The 19,561-nt window shown below is 38.1% G+C and overlaps 1 protein-coding gene across 1 annotated transcript; it reads right to left on the bottom strand.

The window, feature by feature from the left end:
• Positions 1 to 5,891: 5,891 nt before the first annotated feature.
• CCDC71L (coiled-coil domain containing 71 like) lies at positions 5,892 to 7,071 on the bottom strand. The gene has a single exon (XM_072965211.1). It carries the CDS (start codon positions 6,766 to 6,768, stop codon positions 6,058 to 6,060), a length of 711 nt encoding a protein of 236 aa, XP_072821312.1. The 5' UTR covers positions 6,769 to 7,071; the 3' UTR covers positions 5,892 to 6,057.
• Positions 7,072 to 19,561: the final 12,490 nt, after the last annotated feature.

Here is a 19,561-nt window from a genome sequence, read left to right on the forward strand (position 1 = left end):
ACTTCATTATTGTTAGCCCTCAAGTGCATTTTAAGGTGTTTTTTTTAAATCATGTCTATATATTACTTGGATTAAAATGTTTTTAATTTTTTCAAAAAAAAATCTGTTTATCCACCAGGATGGCTAAATGAAAAAGACCAAAGATATCAAGTGTTGGCAAGGATATGAAATATCCAGCATGCTTATATGCTGCTATGAAAGTTCATGTAACTTGGTATAACCACTTTGGAAAACTGGAAGTATCTACCAAAGCTGATCATTTGCATAGCACATGACCCAGCAAATTCATTCCTAGGTAAACTTTTTTTTTTCAAAAATTCACCAAAGGACATGTTCTCTCATGTGCCTTGAAGATTTATTTATAATTGCCCTAAACTGAAATCTAACTAAATGCCCGTCAAGAGTTGCAGAAACATTGTAGAATATTCACATAATAGAATTCTATACACCAATGAAAACAAATGATTTACAGTACATGCCATAATATGAGTGAATCTCACAAACATAACTTTGAGTGAAAGAAGCTAGGCTTACAACACATAATTCCATGTAATTACAACCAGAAGGAGGCAAAAGTTATCTATACTGTAAGAAGTCAGAATAAAGGTTACCTTAGAGAGGAGATAGGTAGTGACTGAAAGGGGCATAATGGGGTCTCCTGGGGTACTAGTAATGCTGTTTTTTCAATCTGCATGCTGGTTCCACGAGTATATTGAATTTATGAAATTTCATCAAGCTGTCCTTATAATATTTTAAACATACGTACTTTTTAGTATGTGTACTACGCTTCAATAATTTTTTTAACCTGAGAGTTTACAGCCCTGTCACACTGCTTTTTCTACTATTGCTGAACATTTATAGTTAAAGATATGTATATTTAAAAAAATCGTAAACATACACACAAACACACACATATATATATATATACACACATTTTTAAAAAAAGTAGTCCAATTTTGAGTCCAATAGAACATGAATTCAAACTTGCTGGGCCAGCCATAGTGCTTGGTGTTGTTATGATTGTTATCTTTCAGTTGGGTTCTGGGTGTGTTTATCACATTACAGATCACGGTTTACAGTGACATTTACCAAGACAAGTCATGGCTGACAGTAAGAAGTCATCGCTCTTGTGAAATCAAAACAGCAATCAGGCTCAGTTTTGAGCTTCTTACTACTGGATAACTTCCATCTAACGAATTCTTTTGCGTCAGCTTCAGACACTGCAACCCTGGCTTGCTCACCAACTTAGAATATGTTTTGTTATTCTCTGTGCCAAGAGGAATTAACTAAACTAAAGGCTTTAGACCCAAAATCTAAAACAAAGTGTATCAATTCTTCAAAGATTAGGATTTTTTTATTTTCAGTAATAATTTTCTGCTGTTTCAAACATAACTATCATACTCATTTGTTTCCTTTAACACAGGAAGTACAAACTTCACAGTAATTAATTCTAACTTAGTTCTGTACATGCAAATTAATTAAATTAATATGGTTCTTAAGCAACCCTTACTGAGTTTACTCCAGATGAAAACTTAGTGTGGAAATCTGGCAAGTTCTTCAATCAGTAACATTAATCTAATACTTTTATAAATTCTCAGATAGTTTAAAACATGTAACATGACACTTTAAATATCTTTCAGAGATAACACGATGATAAAATTTTAAGAAAGCCTTAGAAAACTCCAAGAGTAAAATCAGTAAATTAACTTAATCCAACTTCCTGCTGTATAGCTTGTCAGAATAAATCCATTTTGAGGTTCCTCCATCTTCAATTTAATTCACCCATAAATTACCATCTCTTAATTTGTCTTTTAGCTTTCCCAGATGACACTCTATTCTCGGGAAGCTAAATTCCCAGAGGACCACTCTCAGCATTTATATTCTCAGCACACACACCTCCAATTAATATTATTTATTTCCTACGTGTCCACCATTCATATTCCTTTGAGTCCTTTCAATAATAGCCCAGTAGTTTCTTTTACTAAGCACAGGTGATACTCGAGGAAGCTAAAGCAGTTAACATATCTTCCCTCAAGTCCTAACACTTATGAGTGGTAAAACCTTAATTCCATCCCAGGAACTATGATTCACACCTATTACACTACGCTGCCTCCAATTATTGATAGGAACTCAGGTACAAAGCCGCATTCAGGCCACATAGGACTATGAATTCTGCTCTTGCTAACACCGCACGTCTACCTTCTAAAATGTAATGAAAATTCTAGCTCTACTATTATTCTGCGAAACTGGCTTTACTGTTCCTACTCACATGGGAGCACTTTGACTCTTTCCTAATATTAAAGAACATGAGCTTTAGATTTTTTATCACCACCACAGGAAGATTTGGGGGCCAGGACTCAAAACTGAATTTTGATGCATTTTTAAAGTCTTTTTTTGCTGGCAAACTGGGCAATGGCTTTGGCTTGGGCATGTAGTACCATCCTGGAGATTCAAGAGGTGATATAACAAACAAGTCCCAAGATAGCACCAAACACAGATCCTGAGACTTCCAGAAGTTGAAGTTCACAAAAAAAAACCCAAAATTGATCACACTGTATATTAAGGTGCTTCCCAATTCACATGTAAACATAAAATCCCATTTCAAAAACATTCAACATTAGAAAAACCAGACACTGTGTATTCTCTAAAATTTATTTACAGTAAATAAGTTAAAAAGCAAAATACAGATCATAAATCTTGATCATATGCACATCAAACAGTCCAAGGAAACGATTCTCTTCCGTTACAATTGCCTTCTAATGCACTTAAGACATTACAGTCTATCAAAAAAATATTTCAAACACACCAAAAAAGAAAATATTATGTATATACGTCCGTGAAAAACCACCAATTTAAAAAGTGCCGTGGCCACCCTTAAAATAACAAAAAGCTTTGAGTTCAAAATTGCTCAGAACTTTTTTTTTTGTATTCAAGTATTTTTAATGTTTTTTTGAGGGAAGAGTTTTCAGAAAAATAGTAGTATCATTTGCAAGTAGCAAATCAATAGGGGTTGGCCACCAGCTTAAGTTACACATGTTCAACTGGGTACTCAAACTGTGACAAAATAAATACACACCACAACACTTTGCACTATCAACAACAAAGCTTACCCTCAACAATCAAGACATTACTGGTTTCAGTAAGGAAAAAGTAAGTTGCTGGTTGACAAGAAGGAGGGTAAAAATGACATCGGGAATCTCAAAAGGTTAGCTGAGGTGCCAGTCACCACATTTAGGCACTCAAGAGTTAAAAATTAAATAAAAGCATTGCAAGGTGATAAAGTTCCTCCTAGCTTCCCCCTCCTACTTGTGCCATAAGACATATAAGATAATCTTATAAGAGAATTAATAAAGATCATGGGATTTCTTTTAAAAAACTATATACAAGCTAAGCTACAGACTTACTTTAGAGGACAGGAAATGAACACTTCAACATAAAGGCCACCTTGCCAAGTTCCTTTTTCACATACTGCCCAATGTACACCCATAAAATACTCTTCCCTATTAGAACACTCACCAACTATAATAGCTGTTTCTTCACATTTTAGAAGTTGTAACATAGATTCTGCTAAAGAACACTTGGCAAAAATAAAGGATTTTTTTACATCTTTTTTCACAAACTAGTAATGGCATGATTTTTAAATAGACCAGATAAATAACATTTTGAATTCAAGATGGGCAATCAGAGCCAAACTGAAATCAAGACAGCCCAGATAATCCAAAGAAATATTTATGATAGTTCAAATGCACTAAAGTAATAAGGCATGAGGAAAAAATGTCAAGAATCTCAGTTAAAATAAATGTATGGTGTCAATGGTTGGTTCGGTTTTGTGCTGAGCAAAGTTATCCTCCCAGCTAAGTCTAATTTCAGAGTCCTCTAGGAAACTATCTAGATAAGCTATATGTTGAAATTACATTCTAATATGGCCATTGAATTTATTTTTTAATTATTATAAAACTATGTACAATAGTCAGTGTTACAAATACATATTTTTTCATCAGGGGCTAATTAGCTAAAAAAGTTAACCATTTGGGGGTTGGAGGGGGGAAACTCTATGTGTCTGAAATACAACTGGCAATGGAAGCTAATAACCAAAAGAATATATATAAGCTTCCTATCACACAATATAATTTAACACTCGCCATCATCTAAGTAATTATTCACTTTTATTTACTCCCATGACAGTGTTTGGAAAAACGCAGTCACTGAGTAGTGAATAAAAGAATACGAGGTGTACCAGGAAGCTGGCATAAAGTATATATATATATATAATTTTGTTTTTTTACAAAACAAGAACACTGAAATTAAAGTCACAAAACTCCTACTTATGGACTATGAAACTTGAACAATTCAATTCAGAAAGCTATGCCATTTCAATTCTAAGAATACAAGAGTCAAAACCGCAACTCTTTTTATTCTTCTAAGAAGCTGTCAAGCAGATAAACCTTAATATTGAGGATTTCATAAGTCAAGTTTCAGCCAGTATGAACCTTTTCATGGCAGAATAAATCTGAAAAATAGTGGTACAAAAACACTACTTGACCCTTTAAATATTGCAGTAAAATCTGGCTGTGGCACCACTGGCTAAAAACTATTAAGTCTTGCTGCCACCAATGACCAAAGGCACTTGGATAATCAAGAATTCCACACTGGGCCATACGGTATAAATGCTACTATAAAAATGTAACAGAAGGGTCAGTACTCAGTGTGACTCGCCTGTTCCAATTCCTGTGATCTTCAGCTGTCAACAAAGACCGGTAACTGCAAACATTATGAATGGAATTCAGATAAAAGATACTCGTGGAGCAAAAAAAAAAAATCAACTAATTGTCACGATATTTATAAATGTGATGGGTATTACTCTGGACATTTTTTACTATCCAACAACAAAGAGTAAAGAAAGATCTACTTTGCTCAAAGTAACTCCAACCAGTTATTTGATACCAAGAAATGACCCCACCCCTCTAGATCATTAATAGCTCTGAGAATTCTAATGGGTATTCTGTTTCTCATTTCAATCACAAAGTTCACACACATTCCCTTCTCCTATGTGATCCCCAATTTAAAGTTATCCTTGAACTATTCCTGGATTTGTATGTTAGACCAGGAAGCCATATGATTGCCAATAGGATTCCATCCATCTCTTTAACCAACACCAGTTCTTTATGATACATTTTTTTTTATCACAAGCCATGTGGTTTCAATGCACTTTAATTTTTATTTAGTTAAAAAGAATTTAACAAGTCAACTTTTCCTAAACAGAACTTTATAGGAGTTTCTACCATTTTCTTTAGGAGCTCAGTAAATTGAAACATTAAATTTCAATATAAAACCTTTAGAAACATCTTTAAAATGCTTAAACAGTTGTACTTTGCATCTCTTTGTTTGCAATCAGTGAGCCCATGAAATTCAAAGCATACAAATCCTTGCACTATTAACAGTCATAAGCTTGAATCTCTTAGAAAAATATCCTTGGTCAAAGCTTTGGAATCCAGTTAAAATTAGGAAACGAGTGGGATTCAGAATACCCTGAGCACAAATGGGTGCACCACCACAAAACAGGTTCGATCGTTCATCCAGCAAGAGGGGTGGCAGTCGAAAAGAAAAACGGGGGCTTAGAGGAGCGGGGTGAGAAGCAAGTCGATTCTGGCTTTATTACACAAGCATGAAACCAAATTCCTTTGGAAAAATAATTGACTTCTTCGGAGGACTTCCAGACCAGTGAGGTAGAGTCCAGAGGGAGAAAACGGATCTGCCCCTACAGTCCTGGAGACGTCTCAGTCCGGGGTAAGGAAGAAAAGGGTCCTCCCCTGCGGGTCCAGCGGTCTCCTCCCTCCACGGACTCGGCGCCGGAAGGGAGGCAGCGGAGGGCACACCTGCCCCCGGGTCCCAGACGGCGGCGCCGCGGGCCGGGGAAAACCATCCGGTGACATCTTCGCCCGTAAAGTGCACGAGGGGACGGGGTCTTGGCCGGATCTGTAAACACTTGACTGACACTAGTCCATCCCCCCGGGCGGGAGCTCCGTCCCAGGCTGGGAGGGCTACGCGGGCCGCCTCTCACGCCCGGGGCACCGGGAAGCGGCGGAGCCTCACCACGGGTTCCAGGTTCACTCGCAGGACTTGGCGCGCCCGGCGCCGCGCCGCCGCCAGGCTGCGCTCGCCCCACACGTCGCCGCCGACGCGGATGGTGGGGAAGGTGGTCAGCGTCGGGGTGGCCGCCCTCCAGATCTCCTCCAGCGTGCGGCCCCCGAAGCAGGGCTCCGGAGCCGCGGGCTTTGTGGGGCAGCTCTCCTCGAGGGCCGGCGGCGGCGGCGGCGGCGGTGGCGGGGGCTTCCTCCGGCGGACGGCGGGCGCCCGGGCTCCGCGGCGCCTCCTTCTGGCCGCGGCGCCCTGGGCCGGCCTGCGCGTCTGGCCACGGGCGGCAGGGTTTACTGGGGGGTCGGGGACCAGAGCCCGGCAGGAGGAGTAGCCGTAGACGTCCTTGCTGCGCAGGATGTGCGGGGAGAACTGGTGCTTGAGGCTGCAGAGGAAGCTCCAGAGCTCCGCGTCCGAGCTCATGAACTCCGTACTGCGCGGCATGAACAGCTTGAAGGCGTCGCCCAGCGCCTTGGTGCTGTCGGCCAGAGACAGTTGCGACCGCGAGTACACGACCTTCTCCTCCCGCGCCTCCAGCCCGGCCCCTCCTCCCGCTCTAAAGCCGCCGACCCGGGCGGCCGGGGCCGGGGCCGCCGGGGGCCGGCGCCGCCGCCTCTTCACGCTGCGCCGCATCGGAGGCCGCTCGGGGCCGCCCACGCTCGCCGGGTCCCGCCGCCGCCGTCACCGCCCGCGTTCGGCTCCGCGGCTGCGGCCGCTGCTGGCGCCTCCCGCTCGGCGCGTCTCTAGCTACTTTTCTCGCCTCCGCCGCCGCCCCTCCCCCTCCGAGGGCGGAGGACGCGGGTGAAGATCCTGCCGCCCGGTACAAGATGGCGGCCGGCGCCCACCCCTGGGCTTTGTCATTGGACGGCGCCTCGCCCCCTGGTTTCTCTTTCTTCTTCTCTCTTGCCTTCTTTCGCCCTCTGCCTTTCTTTAAATGTGCCCGCCTCAGGCTCCTCCCACCGCGGCCCCGACTCCACCCATTGGGTGCTCACCGAAGAGGGGCGGGGACTAATGGGGGAGAGGCCAGTTCCTGGAAGATGGTGCTGGGGTGGGTAATGGTGGTGGCCCTTGAACGCAAGTCAACAGTTGGGTGGGTCTATGGGGAGGGTGCCCTGTCAAGAGTAAAGGGTGGACGTCAGCTCCACCTTGGGGAGAGTCACTCAAGGGAGTGGGTGTGCATTTGTGGCTTGAGCTGGAAGGTCTACCAGTCTGTATAACAAAGGGAGACCTGCCCAAAGGCTGTGGCTTGTATCACAAAAAGGGAATCTGGGGTTAAGTCTAGAGGGAATGGCCCTTTGACAATTCCCTTCTAAACCTTACAAGGTCTCCTTTGCGTCTTCATGCAACTCTTCCCTCTGTTGGCCCCAATCCACTTCCAGCAACGCTAGTAATCCAGAATCATTCATGTAGTATGGGCGGCATCAGTGACACGGTCTCCTTCTGAACAATGGAACCATCTTCAATTTTAAGAGAGACTCTACTTACCGGGAAAGCAAAGCCTTTTATACCTATAGACTAAATACCCTGCGCTCAAAGTTGATCAAAGATCTATGACAACAAAGCCATTTTCCTTACAGAAAACGTCATTTTTAAATATATAGTTCTTTCTAAATGAGTACACTTCACTTCATTTAATTTTAATATGTCCCTTTGCAGCACCGGCTTTACCACCGAGAAAGGATACAGCATCACAGACAAAAAAGTTCGGTTGAGAAAGAACACATGGTTAAGAACCAATTATTTTTGTATTCAAGGGGAGGGGATTATGAATGTTTATAGAGTAATGGACAGTCTCTAGTCTTTTCTATCCCCAGTACTTACTTCAGTGTCTGTCAGACAGTGGGCACTCTATGTTCGTTGAGTGAATCAATGAAGTATCACTAATTTAAAATGAGATGAGAAAGAAAAATGTATTGAAATCACTGAGAACAGGACTATTTTATATTGTATGTTTTACACTGCAATTTTATCTTAACTCCACTAAATTTTTAAGATTCAAAAAAAATCTAGTACTTAGAACTCTGAGGTAGGCAAGCAAATTTTACACTTCAGTGAGCATATTATTTTGCAGCAGAGAACTGATAGAACAGAGTTTTGTGATTTGCATCCAGCTGCTCATGGTTCCCTCAAATATTTGAGCTGAAAGATACCTAGTTCAATCTCCATATTTTACAGATGAGGATCTACAGAGGTTCTGTAATATGGCTTCTTAATAGCAGGACTAGGACTAGAGGTTAGATCTTTAGATTCTTAATCTAGTGATTTTTATATTTTACTGGAGGGTTTTTTCAAATTGTGCTGCTCAGACTCTAACAGATTGAATAGAAAATGCTTTATTGCGAAAATGGACTGACCAAGGGACAGAGCTCTACCGCTCTTTCTAATTACACTCCTCTCCTCCCAGAATTAAGCAGCTTTTATCTGTCCTATATTGGACCTACAGATGATATTTTGTTTGAACCAGGTAATATTTTTGTTTGTTTCGTTTCAATAAAAGATTAAAATATTTTGAAAGTTGCTTTCTCTACACCAGAGCACCCTCTCCACACAATGGGCTTATGGACAAAACAAAACTACCTGCCAGGAAACGGTTTCTCATCCTACCAAAATCATGGTAATTTTCTGAAGAGAAAATCATTTTCCTAGAAAAGCACACCCTGATCTCAGAACAAGATTATGGTGCCAATAACCAGCTTCATTAGTCCTTATAAAGAAATGGTATTACAACAACTCTTTACATCACAATTAGTTCTCTGGGTAATTCTGGGAACACATTCTAATGTGAAATTTGTATAACTTCCATTGGAATGTCCCTGCAAGTCAGACACACAAAATCTCACAGAGTAAGCCAACAGAAATGGTAAGGGGACTTCATAATGAAAGAAAGGGGTAAAATAAGGATTTATGTACTCCTGGCTTCTCATGTTGTTATCTCCCCCCTTCCATGTTAATCATATTTTAAGTACTTAGGGTACTTAAATATGGAAAGACTTAAGAGTCTTTTGCCACATAAATACATACTAGACATCTACACAAACTTAACAGAATTGATTCCAGTTGAAAGGATAAATCTTTTTGTAAGACCATTTGTATTCTAAGAAAACATAAGAACTCTACAAATTGTAGAGCATTCAATAGTTCATTTTATGATACATACTCATTTAATTCACTTAAAACCAAACAATATTTTTAGGAAATATTTTTAGGAATTAATGTCAATTCAAAGCGTTTTAATTATTGTATAATTTTAAATTTGGCATTGTTTCATCTCTCTATTCTGTTTTCTCTATTTCTTATTTTTACATTTCTTCTTGACCTCTACCTTTTGATTAGCTTAAATAGACTTAAACATGGTTCTTATCCATTCTTCATAAGTGAGTAAATTTACACATAAAGATAAAATACTTCTAGTTCCTGGGACTCTCCTAAGACACTATAAGCTTTATGGAAAGTTGGCAAATTAAAATTTTGTCCTTGAAGAAAGATTGTTTAAAATGCCTAGTTTGTTCCTTTACCTCTCATGGAGAATGATGCTTCTTACATCAGATAAATAAGTAGTGGACATTATTATTATGAATAAGCATAAGAAAAAAACTAGCTATACATGTATATATTCTGAATTTATAAATTATGTAGTTTAAAAATGAAGACAAACAAAATAAAGTGATTGGAGAAATTAAAAATATCATATATCTCTTAGCTATCCAGAACTTGTGCTTCAAGATCCCACTTCTATAAAATAATTTGCTTCTTGAAAAGTGGCCAAAAAATAAAGTATACGTAAGTGGTTGGAAGCATCAACTCTGGAATCAAATCAACTTGAAATCAAATGGATCTTTATGACAAAATATTCTTAGATACTTTTTCTCACCTTTCTGAGCCTGTTTCCTCATCTATAAAATGGGCATAATCTCTACTTTAATAGGTTGTTCTGAGGATTGGATGAGCGAACATTAGTAAAACTTTTCCTAGAGTGCCTGGATCACAATAGGCATCCAGGAAAACCACACCTAGGCACCAGCATTAGTAAAGCTATTGAAGAAAAGTGAAAAGCCAAAGAGAAAAAGTCTTAAAGGCAGCAGGAAAAAAGGGCACGTTACATTCATATAGGTAGAGAAATCCTGCTTGATTTCTCAAGAGAAATGATAGGATTTAGAAGATAATTGGGTAATATCTTTGAAAAGCAAAGAGAAAATAAATTGCTATTAAGAATTCTATACTAAGTACAGTTTTCTTTCAAAACATGAAAGCAAAATAAATATGTTTCCAGAAAAAAAATGCATCCAATAAATAACTTATCTTTATTTGTCTTATCTAATTATGAGGATTTTACTTGGTTTAACCAACATATTTCAAATCCTGTATTACAGTGGGAGTCTTTTTAAATTTTTGCCTAGCTTTTTTATTTTATATATACATAGGAGTATAGTCAGTTTACAATGCTGTGTCAATTTCTGGTGTACAGTACAATGCTTCTGTCATACAGGTTTTCATACTCTTTTTCACTGTAAGTTACTACAAGATATTGAATATAGTTTCCTGAGCTATACAGTATAAACTTGCTGTTTATCTATTTTATATATATTAGTATCTGCAAATCTTGAACTCCCAATTTATCCCTTTCCACACCACCCCCCCTCCCCCGGCCCGGTAACCATAAGTTAGTTTTCTATGTCTGTGAGTCTGTTTCTGTTTTGTAAATAAATTCATTTGATTTTTTTTTTAGATGCCACATGTAAGTGATATCATGTGGTATTTTTCTTTCTCTTTCTGGCTTACTTCGCTTAGAATGACATTCTCCAGGTCCATCCATGTTGCTGCAAATGGCATTATTTGATCATTTTTTATGGCTAGGTTGTATTCCATTATATAAATATAGCACAACTTCTTTATCCAGTCATCTGTCAGTGGACATTTAGGTTGTTTCTATGTCTTGGCTATTGTATATAGTGCTGCTATGAACATTGGAGTGCATGTATCTGTTTGAACTAAGGTTCCCTCTGGATATATGCACAGGAGTGGGATTGCTGGATCATATGGTAAGTCTGTTTTTAGTCTTTCGAGGAATCTCCATACTGTTTTCCACAATGGCTGAACCAAACTACATTCCCACCAGCAGAGGAAGAGGGTTCCCTATTCTCCAGTCTCTCCAGCATTTATCATTTGTGGACTTTTGAATGATGGCCATTCTGACTGGTGTGAGGTGATACCTCATTGTAGTTTTGATGTGCATTTCTCTGATAACTAGTGATACTGAGCATTTTTTCATGTGCCTATCGGCCATTTGTATGTCTTCACTAGAGAATTGCTTGTTTAGGTCTTCTGCCCATTTTTGGATTGGGTTGTTTGTTTTTTTCTTATTAAGTTGTATGAGTTGTTTATATATTCTGGAAATTAAGTCCTTGTCAGTCTCGTCTTTTGCAAATATTTTCTTACAGTGGGAGTCTGTAGATTCTTTTTTAAGTAACAGATTGATGAGGGGAAAATCAAAATGCTAGAACTAGAACGAAACTTAGAGAACATCTAATGAGTCCAACACTCTTAGTTTAGAAGAGAATACTGAGTTGCCCAGAGATCTGCCCAAGGTCACACAGCTGAATGCTGGAAGAATCTAAACTAGAACCCAGGTTTCTAACTGTTAATCCAACGTTATTTCCACCATTCTTGTATTTAATCCAAGGAGATAGCATTAGTGTTTAGTTCAAATAAAATTACATAGAACATGATTCATCAATTTCAGCCTTTTCATTAAAATCATTATAAAGTAATTTAGATTTTTCTATGAAAGTTATTTCAAAGTTCTGATATGCTCTAACCAGGAAAATGAATGTATTTCCCTATTCCTCTTGCAACTTTCAACTTAAAACCCTGGACATTATATATAAAATGAACATAAGAAGACTGAAGAACAGAGAGGAGAAAGCAGACAGGCTAAGGATCTCAAAGAACAGCACAGCAGTGAGTTCCCTGAGTTTTCTTTATTTCCTCTTTTGTGCACACATCTCAGATTGAGTGCTGGAGAAGCCAGCAACTAAGAAATGCCAACAGACAATAAAAGCTCCAACAAAATCTTGTTCTTTCTAGCTTTGGGGCCAAAAAAGGAATAGCCTACCAAGACAGAAATTTTTAGAAAATAATCAACCTACTGCAACAAAACATCACCAAGACCAACTATGGCTCCTACCCTCACCAGGCTGTAACGAGGCACCCCACCACCACTCTTGGGGTGGTATCAGAGAAGGCCAAGGAGGGAATCAAGAACTTCATCCCTGATGGGCAGTAAAGAAGCAGTGCTCTCATACAATGTCAGTAGAGACCACGTGGGGAGAATAAGACACTCATACCCACCCCAGCCAGGGGGCTATCAGAAGAGGTCTAGTAGCAAGCCAGCATTCCCACCCCTACCCAGCAGCAATGAAGAGCCTCTCTCTCTAACTTGGGTATCAATGGAGGCAGAGTGGAAAACTTGGACTTCTACTTGGCAATACAGAGGGAGTAGCCCTCCCTTTCCCTGTTAGAACAGTGTCAGAGGAAACCAGCTAAAACACATGGTTTAAAAGAAATCCAGAATCTCATGACATAATAGCCAAAATGTCCAGGTTGCAACTGAAGATCACTTATACCAAGAACCAAGAAGAAAATTTCAATATAAATATTGAAGATAATTGAATGAAAAAAGACCATCAGTAGATGCCAGCACTGAGATGAGAAAGATGTTAGAATTATGTTTCAAAGATTTTAAAATAGCCATTATAAAGACACTTTAACAAGCAGTTATGAACATTCTTGAAAAAAATGAAAAAATGAATAGCTGCAGTAGAGAAAATATTCTAGCAAAGAAGTAGGAACTATAAAGAAAAACCAAATGGAAATTTTAGAACTGAAAAATACAATAACTGAAATAAAAAGATTAGTGGATGGTCTCAACAGCAGATTGGAGGGGACAGAGGAGAAACATCAGTGAACTTAAAGAGATAAAACAACAGATACTTTCCAATCTGAAAACAGAGGGAACATAGACTTAAAAAAAAAAAAAGCAGAACAGAGCCACAGAGACCTGTGGGCCTACAATATATAATATCTATTTGTGTCATCAGAGGACTGGAAGGAGAGGATAAAGAAGGCTGGACTGAAAAAAATAACTTGAAATAATGGCTGAAAATGTTCTAAATTTGGCAACAGACAGAAACTTGCAGATTCAAGAAGCTGAACAAACCTAAACAAGATAAATTCAAGAAAATCCACATCAAACAAATCATTGTCACTCTGAAAACTAAAAACAAGAAAGCAAATCTTGAAAGTAGCAAGATAAAAATGACACTTTACCTACGAGGGCAAAACTGTCTGAATAACAGTAGGCATCTCACCAGAAACCGAAGATACTAGAAAGAAGTGGCTCAACATTTTCCAACTGCTAAAGGAAAAGAACTGTCAACCTGGATTCCTATGTTCAGTGAAAATATCCTTCAGTAATGAAGAGGAAATCAAGACATTCTCACATGAAGCAAAACTAAGGGAATCCATTGCCAGCAGACTTACCCTAAAAGAATAACTAAAGCAAGTTCTCTAAACAGAAAGGAAACAATAAAAGAAGAAATCTTGTCAAGGAGGGTATAGCTCAGGGGTAAAGTGTGTGCTTAGCATGCACAAGGTCCTGGGTTCAATCCCTAGTACCTCCATTAGAATAAATAAATAAACCAAATTACCTCCCCAACAAAAACATTTTTTTAAATTAACAACAACAAAAAAGAAGGAATCTTGGAACATCAGGAAGGAAGAAAGAACACGGTAAACAAAAATACAGGTAAATATAATCAACTTTCCTTTTCTGACTGAGTTTTCTGAATTATGTTTGATGATTGTTATGGACTAAATATTTGTGTCCCGTCAAATTCATTTGTTGAAGCCCTAAGCTCCAGTGTGACAATAGTTGAAGACAGGGCCTGTGAGGAGGTGGTGAAGGTTAAAGGAAGGTCATAAAGGTAGGGTCCTATTCTGATAGGGCTGATATCCTTATCAGAGGAAGAAACACCAGAGTGCTCTTTCTCTCTCTTTTTCTCCCTCTCTCTCTCTCTACACCCCAGCCCGGCCCCCGCCCTATATAAGGACGCAGAGAGAAGGAAGCCACCTGCAATCCAGGAAGGGGGCTCTCCCCAGGAACTAAATCAGCTGGCACCTTGCTCTGGGACTTCTCAGCCTCCAGAACTGTAAGCAAGTGTATTTCTGTTGTTGAAGCCACACCGTCTGCGGCATTTTGTTATGGCGGCCCAAGCAGACTAATACAATGGTTGAGACATATATTATAACACTGTTGTGGTTCTAAATGTATGGAAAGGAAATATTTAAAACAAATATATTAGAAACAAGGAGAATAAAGGGACACAAAGGGAGGTAAGGCCTCTATACTTCACTGGAACTGGTAAAAGGACATGACTAGACTGAGATAAGTTATGTTTATATAGTATAATACCTAGAGCAACCACTAAAAAAACCTATAGAAAGATACACTCAAAAACATTACAGATAAATCAAAATAGAATTCTAAAAAAATATTCAAGTCATCCACAAGGCAGGAAATGAAAAGAAAGAAATGAAAAATAGAAAACAAAATAAAATAAGATAAATCTGTAATATAACATTAGTGTATTAATGTTTATTGATAAGTGATTGATCAAATCAGAAATTGCCCAGATGGAAAATGGACTAAGAAATTGTTCAGACTTCAAATTAGCTAGGGCTGAAATTAACCAAAATTCTTTGTTCCTCAGGTCTAGTTAAAAGATTTTTCTTACATTTAATTAAAATCTACTTCTATTTTATCTTTTATCCACTGTCTATCTTCATAGAACCAATCTCAAAAACTAAATTTTAGACTGTCAAAAATGCAAAGTTATTTCTTCATATTCTTATTTCACAGTAACTTCAGTCACATAAAAACCTGAATTTTTTCCCACATGAACTTCTCCAAAATTATGTATGCCTTCCACTGTACTCTACTGTACTTGGAAGACTTTACATTTATCCTCATTAAATTTCATTTTGTTAGTGTCAGCCCAACATTCCTATTATAATACCTTTGAATCTGGATTCCATCATGTCTGATTTTGATTAATCCTTTCAGTAAATTAAACAGGCATGCTTCCATCTTAAACCAAGTCATCAATGGCACAACCAGTTAGCACAGAGTCAATGACAAAGACCTATGTCACTCTACTGGAGATACTGTCCACTGATACATGTCCATGCTGATAACATGTCCACTTTTCGATATGTTTGGTCCACTAGCCTCAAGCCTGCCTTATATTATCATCACCCAGCTCACATGCTCTTATTCAGGAAGATGTTGTTAAAGACTTTGCCACATTTTCATTGAAATCAAAATATACTATGAGCCTGTCCCTATTCTACCAAATCTGATAGTGAAATAAAGTCATCAGATATTTTTTATAATCTCTCTGTTTGATCTCAATTGTAAATGCCCACTCGTCCACTTGTCCTATTCATTCTCTTAATAATTTTGGATCTCAGCTGCAATTATATATAAAAATAATTACCCAGTTTGAGATTATTAGCATCGGATTGGAAAAATATTAACATATTGAATCATAAATGTGGAAAAAGAGAAGTAAGTAAAATGAATAGATTAATAAGAGTCAAAAAATTAGTAGGATAACTTTAAAAATATGGCTTTTTAGACGCATAAGTAGGATGCATACATAGACATATAAAATTCCAGAATCATGAAGTAAATGTTTCCTAATTTTACTTAACACTGTTCAGTTTAATCTCTTAACACACAGTTCCAATCCTGTTCCTTTAATACTCAGAAATCTTCAGTGTATCTCCAGTGCCTATCAAATTAAGAATAAACTCTGTAGCCTCATATTCAAACTTTCAAATTATGACCCTAACCAACATTCAGCCTTTTTTTGCCTAGACCAAAGCAAAACTTCCTCCCAAACTTCACCGCAGTATATTTCTAAAATATCTGTTTATTCAATCATTCAAATCATCTAGTAAGAGTCTGCTATACACCAAGATGAGAGCTGTCAATAAACAGGGAGCAGAATTGCATCAGAAACCTGCCTCTTGGTGCTCACAGGCCAGGATTATTAGTCTCCTATTGCCTCTGTGACAAATTACCACAAACTTGGTGGCGTAAAACAACATAAGTGTATTATGTTACGGATTTGGAGGTCTGCAGTTTGACACTAAACTTACTGGGCTAAAACCAAGTAAGTTATGTACAGGGTTTCATTCCTTTCTGGAGGTTCTAGGGGTGAATCCATTTCCTTTCCTTTTCCAACTTCTAGAAGCCACTCTCTTTCCTTGGCCTCTCCTCCATCTTCAAAGACAGCAACATTAAATCCCTCTGACCATCTTTGATAGTCACATCTCTTTCTGATACTTTGCCTCCTTATTGAACTTTTAAAAACACTTATGACTACACTGGGCTCACAGGGATAATCCAGAATAATCTCTTTATTTTAAAATCAGCTGATTAGTAACTTTAATTCCATCTGCAACCCTAATTCCCCTTTTCCATGTAACCTAACCCACTTGCATGTTCCAAAGATTAGGATGTGAACATCATTATTCTGCCCACAGAATCACAGGTTTAACATATACTGAATATTCATATTCTGTGCCAGACCCCATGCTAACCATATCACACAGATCACGTCATTTAATCTTCACAACAGTCCCATGAGGTAAGTACTGTTCTCTTTGCCCCATTTTACAGATGAGTAGACTGGGACTATTCTTTCCTACCTACATTTCTGCTCGTTTCTCCCATCTTCCTCTTTCCAAAGCTTATCCATCTTTTGAGGCTCCTCACAAGAGCCACCTGATTTCCTGTGTGCTCTTTCTATTCTATGAAGGCTGCGTCATTTTGCTTTCATTTCCCCATCCATATCCCACCTTACACTTACCCCCAGAAGAACCACTATTCCTGGGGGGAGTATGTCATATCTCTCCATTGTGATGGGACAGAAAAAAGGTTGTAAACCATCTAGATTATAGTTCTGTCCAATTTTACATTGCTGTATAGTTTTTTCACTTAACACATAAATATTTCTTTCTATTTTTACACAACCTTAATACTTCATACTTCCACTTCATCGTAATATTTCTTTCATCAGGATGTTCAAACATAATATCTGAAGAATATTTAGGACATTGTTTTCTGTTTTGGGGGATTATAAACAATGTTCAAATGCAACTCTTCTGCATTTTTTTCTCCTTTTCATTACTTCCCTAGGATAAATTTCCTGGGTCAAGAAGTAAGAAAAAAATTTCAACTTTTTAATACATGTTACTCTATTGATTTCTAAGAAAATCACAACCAAGGTACAATGCTTTCAGCAATATATGAGTATGTGTTTCACCCCAACCTTTCCAGAAATAGGTGCTTCATATATTTTAAGCATTTTTGCCTGTTATTAATTATTAATTATTATTTTAACATATATTTCTTCTATTACTAGTGAGAGTGAATATTTCACCTTATATTTCTTAACTTACATTTCCTGTTATTTGAATTATCCCTTCATGGTCTCTCACACTTATTTATTTCTTGTGGTCTCTTAGTGGTAAACATTTAAAAGACAATATATTGGTCTAGTAAGCTATTAAAATATTAACTCTTTTATTATGTATCTTTTTATATAGTAATTGAAATGTGGAATTAAGATCTACAGAAGCAATATAAAGTTAGTTTCTTATTATTGCACTTACATAGGCATATACCTTGCTTTAAATGACAAGTTTCTGTTTAGTTTGTGAACAAGCAATTTTTTATACTTTGAGTTTTACCATTTTCAGCACCTTGATCTGTGATTTAGATAAGATGATGGGTGGTGGGCTCATCAAACTTAGAGACTCCATGGAGCAGTAGGAGATAGTTAATACTTCCTTCTAAAGTATCCAAAACAATGAACCAATTCTTTTAAAATGTAATTTCATAGAAACAGGTATAACATCTAAACCTGGAGTCCAACAACTCAACTGCTGAAGTATAACATAAGAGAACGATATCATAACAGCAGCACACGTTTAAAGGATCAAGGGGGTGCAGTTGGCAGCGAGCTTAATTGAAGTTCATGGGAGACATCTGCTGCTCAAGAACATATGTGATCCTACAACTGTATTAATCATAATCACCATTGCTCTGCACTCCTCAGACCACTCCTGGAGTCTTGTGTATTGTTCTGGGACATTGGCACAGTGGAGCCCATTCCCCAGGAGAATGATGTGGAAGATAAAGTGACTCAACAGTAGGTCATGGAAAGAAAGGACAGATGGCTTGGCTTGGATTATTCTACTTGGAAAATAGGAGTCTCATATAGGATGTTATCAATGACTTGCAAACGTTTTAACATTTGCATGTTCTCTGAGGTTCTAAACTAGGAAACAACTAGACATGGAGGTATTGTATTATCAGAAAAAAGCACCCCCATGGGGTAAATGAAAAAAATGCCTGTCTCTGGGCAGAGTGTCATGCTTTGCTACAGAATATGGCGAAGAGAGTGTGGCTGCATTTCAGTCCCCACTTGTCCCCCTGCTCATTTTTGTGTACAGATTATTCAGCTTTATGCAGTGGCCCTAGCTCTAAGGCAGCGTCAGTGAACTATGGTCATGGACACATCTAGTCTACAGTCTGTTTTTGTAAATAAAATGTTGTTGGAGACAGCCACACTCATCTGTATTGTCTGTGTCTGCTTTCCTGCTACAACAGCAGAGCTGAGCAGTGCCAACAGGGCTGTGTGGCCTGCAAAGCCTAACATACTGACTGGTTGGCTCTCTACAGAAAATGTTTACCAACTCCTTCTCTTTAATGCTTTTTAAAAAAATTATGAAGTTATGCTTGACATACAATATTAGTTTCAGATGTATAACAAAGTGATTCAGTATTTTTATACATTATGAAATAATCACAGTAAGTCCAGTTACTATAATTTCCTTCTGCTCACAAATACCAGGACTTGAGGGGCAATTAGGGATCTAAAGGATGAGGGCTCATTTTTAATAAGCAGATTTTGGGGAACCTTTCTCACTCTTTGATTTTCATTTCCCAGAAGCAACTGTTTTCAACACTTCTGGCATTTCTTCTGTCCATGTTTCTAAATAACATGCTTCTACTGCTATTTCTTGATTCTCCTGTTTTAAATATTATTCATGTATTTCTTACTATGCAAGAGGTGGATTCTCCTTTTCTCTACTTCCTAACACACTTATATCATATATTTGGGCTAAATCTGTATCCAGCATTTACATTGCCATGACTATGTAAATAAAGTGAACTTTACCATAATTAAAGCCTTTTAAAAATGGAAAAATGTCTTGCAAGGTTAGTGAGTTCCTGTACATATCTGAATGGCAGATATTTTCTTATTTATCTTTATCTCCAGTACCTTCTACAGTG

The sequence above is a fragment of the Vicugna pacos genome, chromosome 7 (assembly GCF_048564905.1).
Source record: "Vicugna pacos chromosome 7, VicPac4, whole genome shotgun sequence".
In the NCBI taxonomy this organism is placed as follows: Eukaryota; Metazoa; Chordata; class Mammalia; order Artiodactyla; family Camelidae; genus Vicugna; species Vicugna pacos.

Coding starts and splice junctions, on each gene's coding strand:
- CCDC71L (XM_072965211.1), bottom strand. CDS start 6,768: ATGCGGCGCAGCGTGAAGAGGCGGCGGCGCCGGCCCCCGGCGGCCCCG.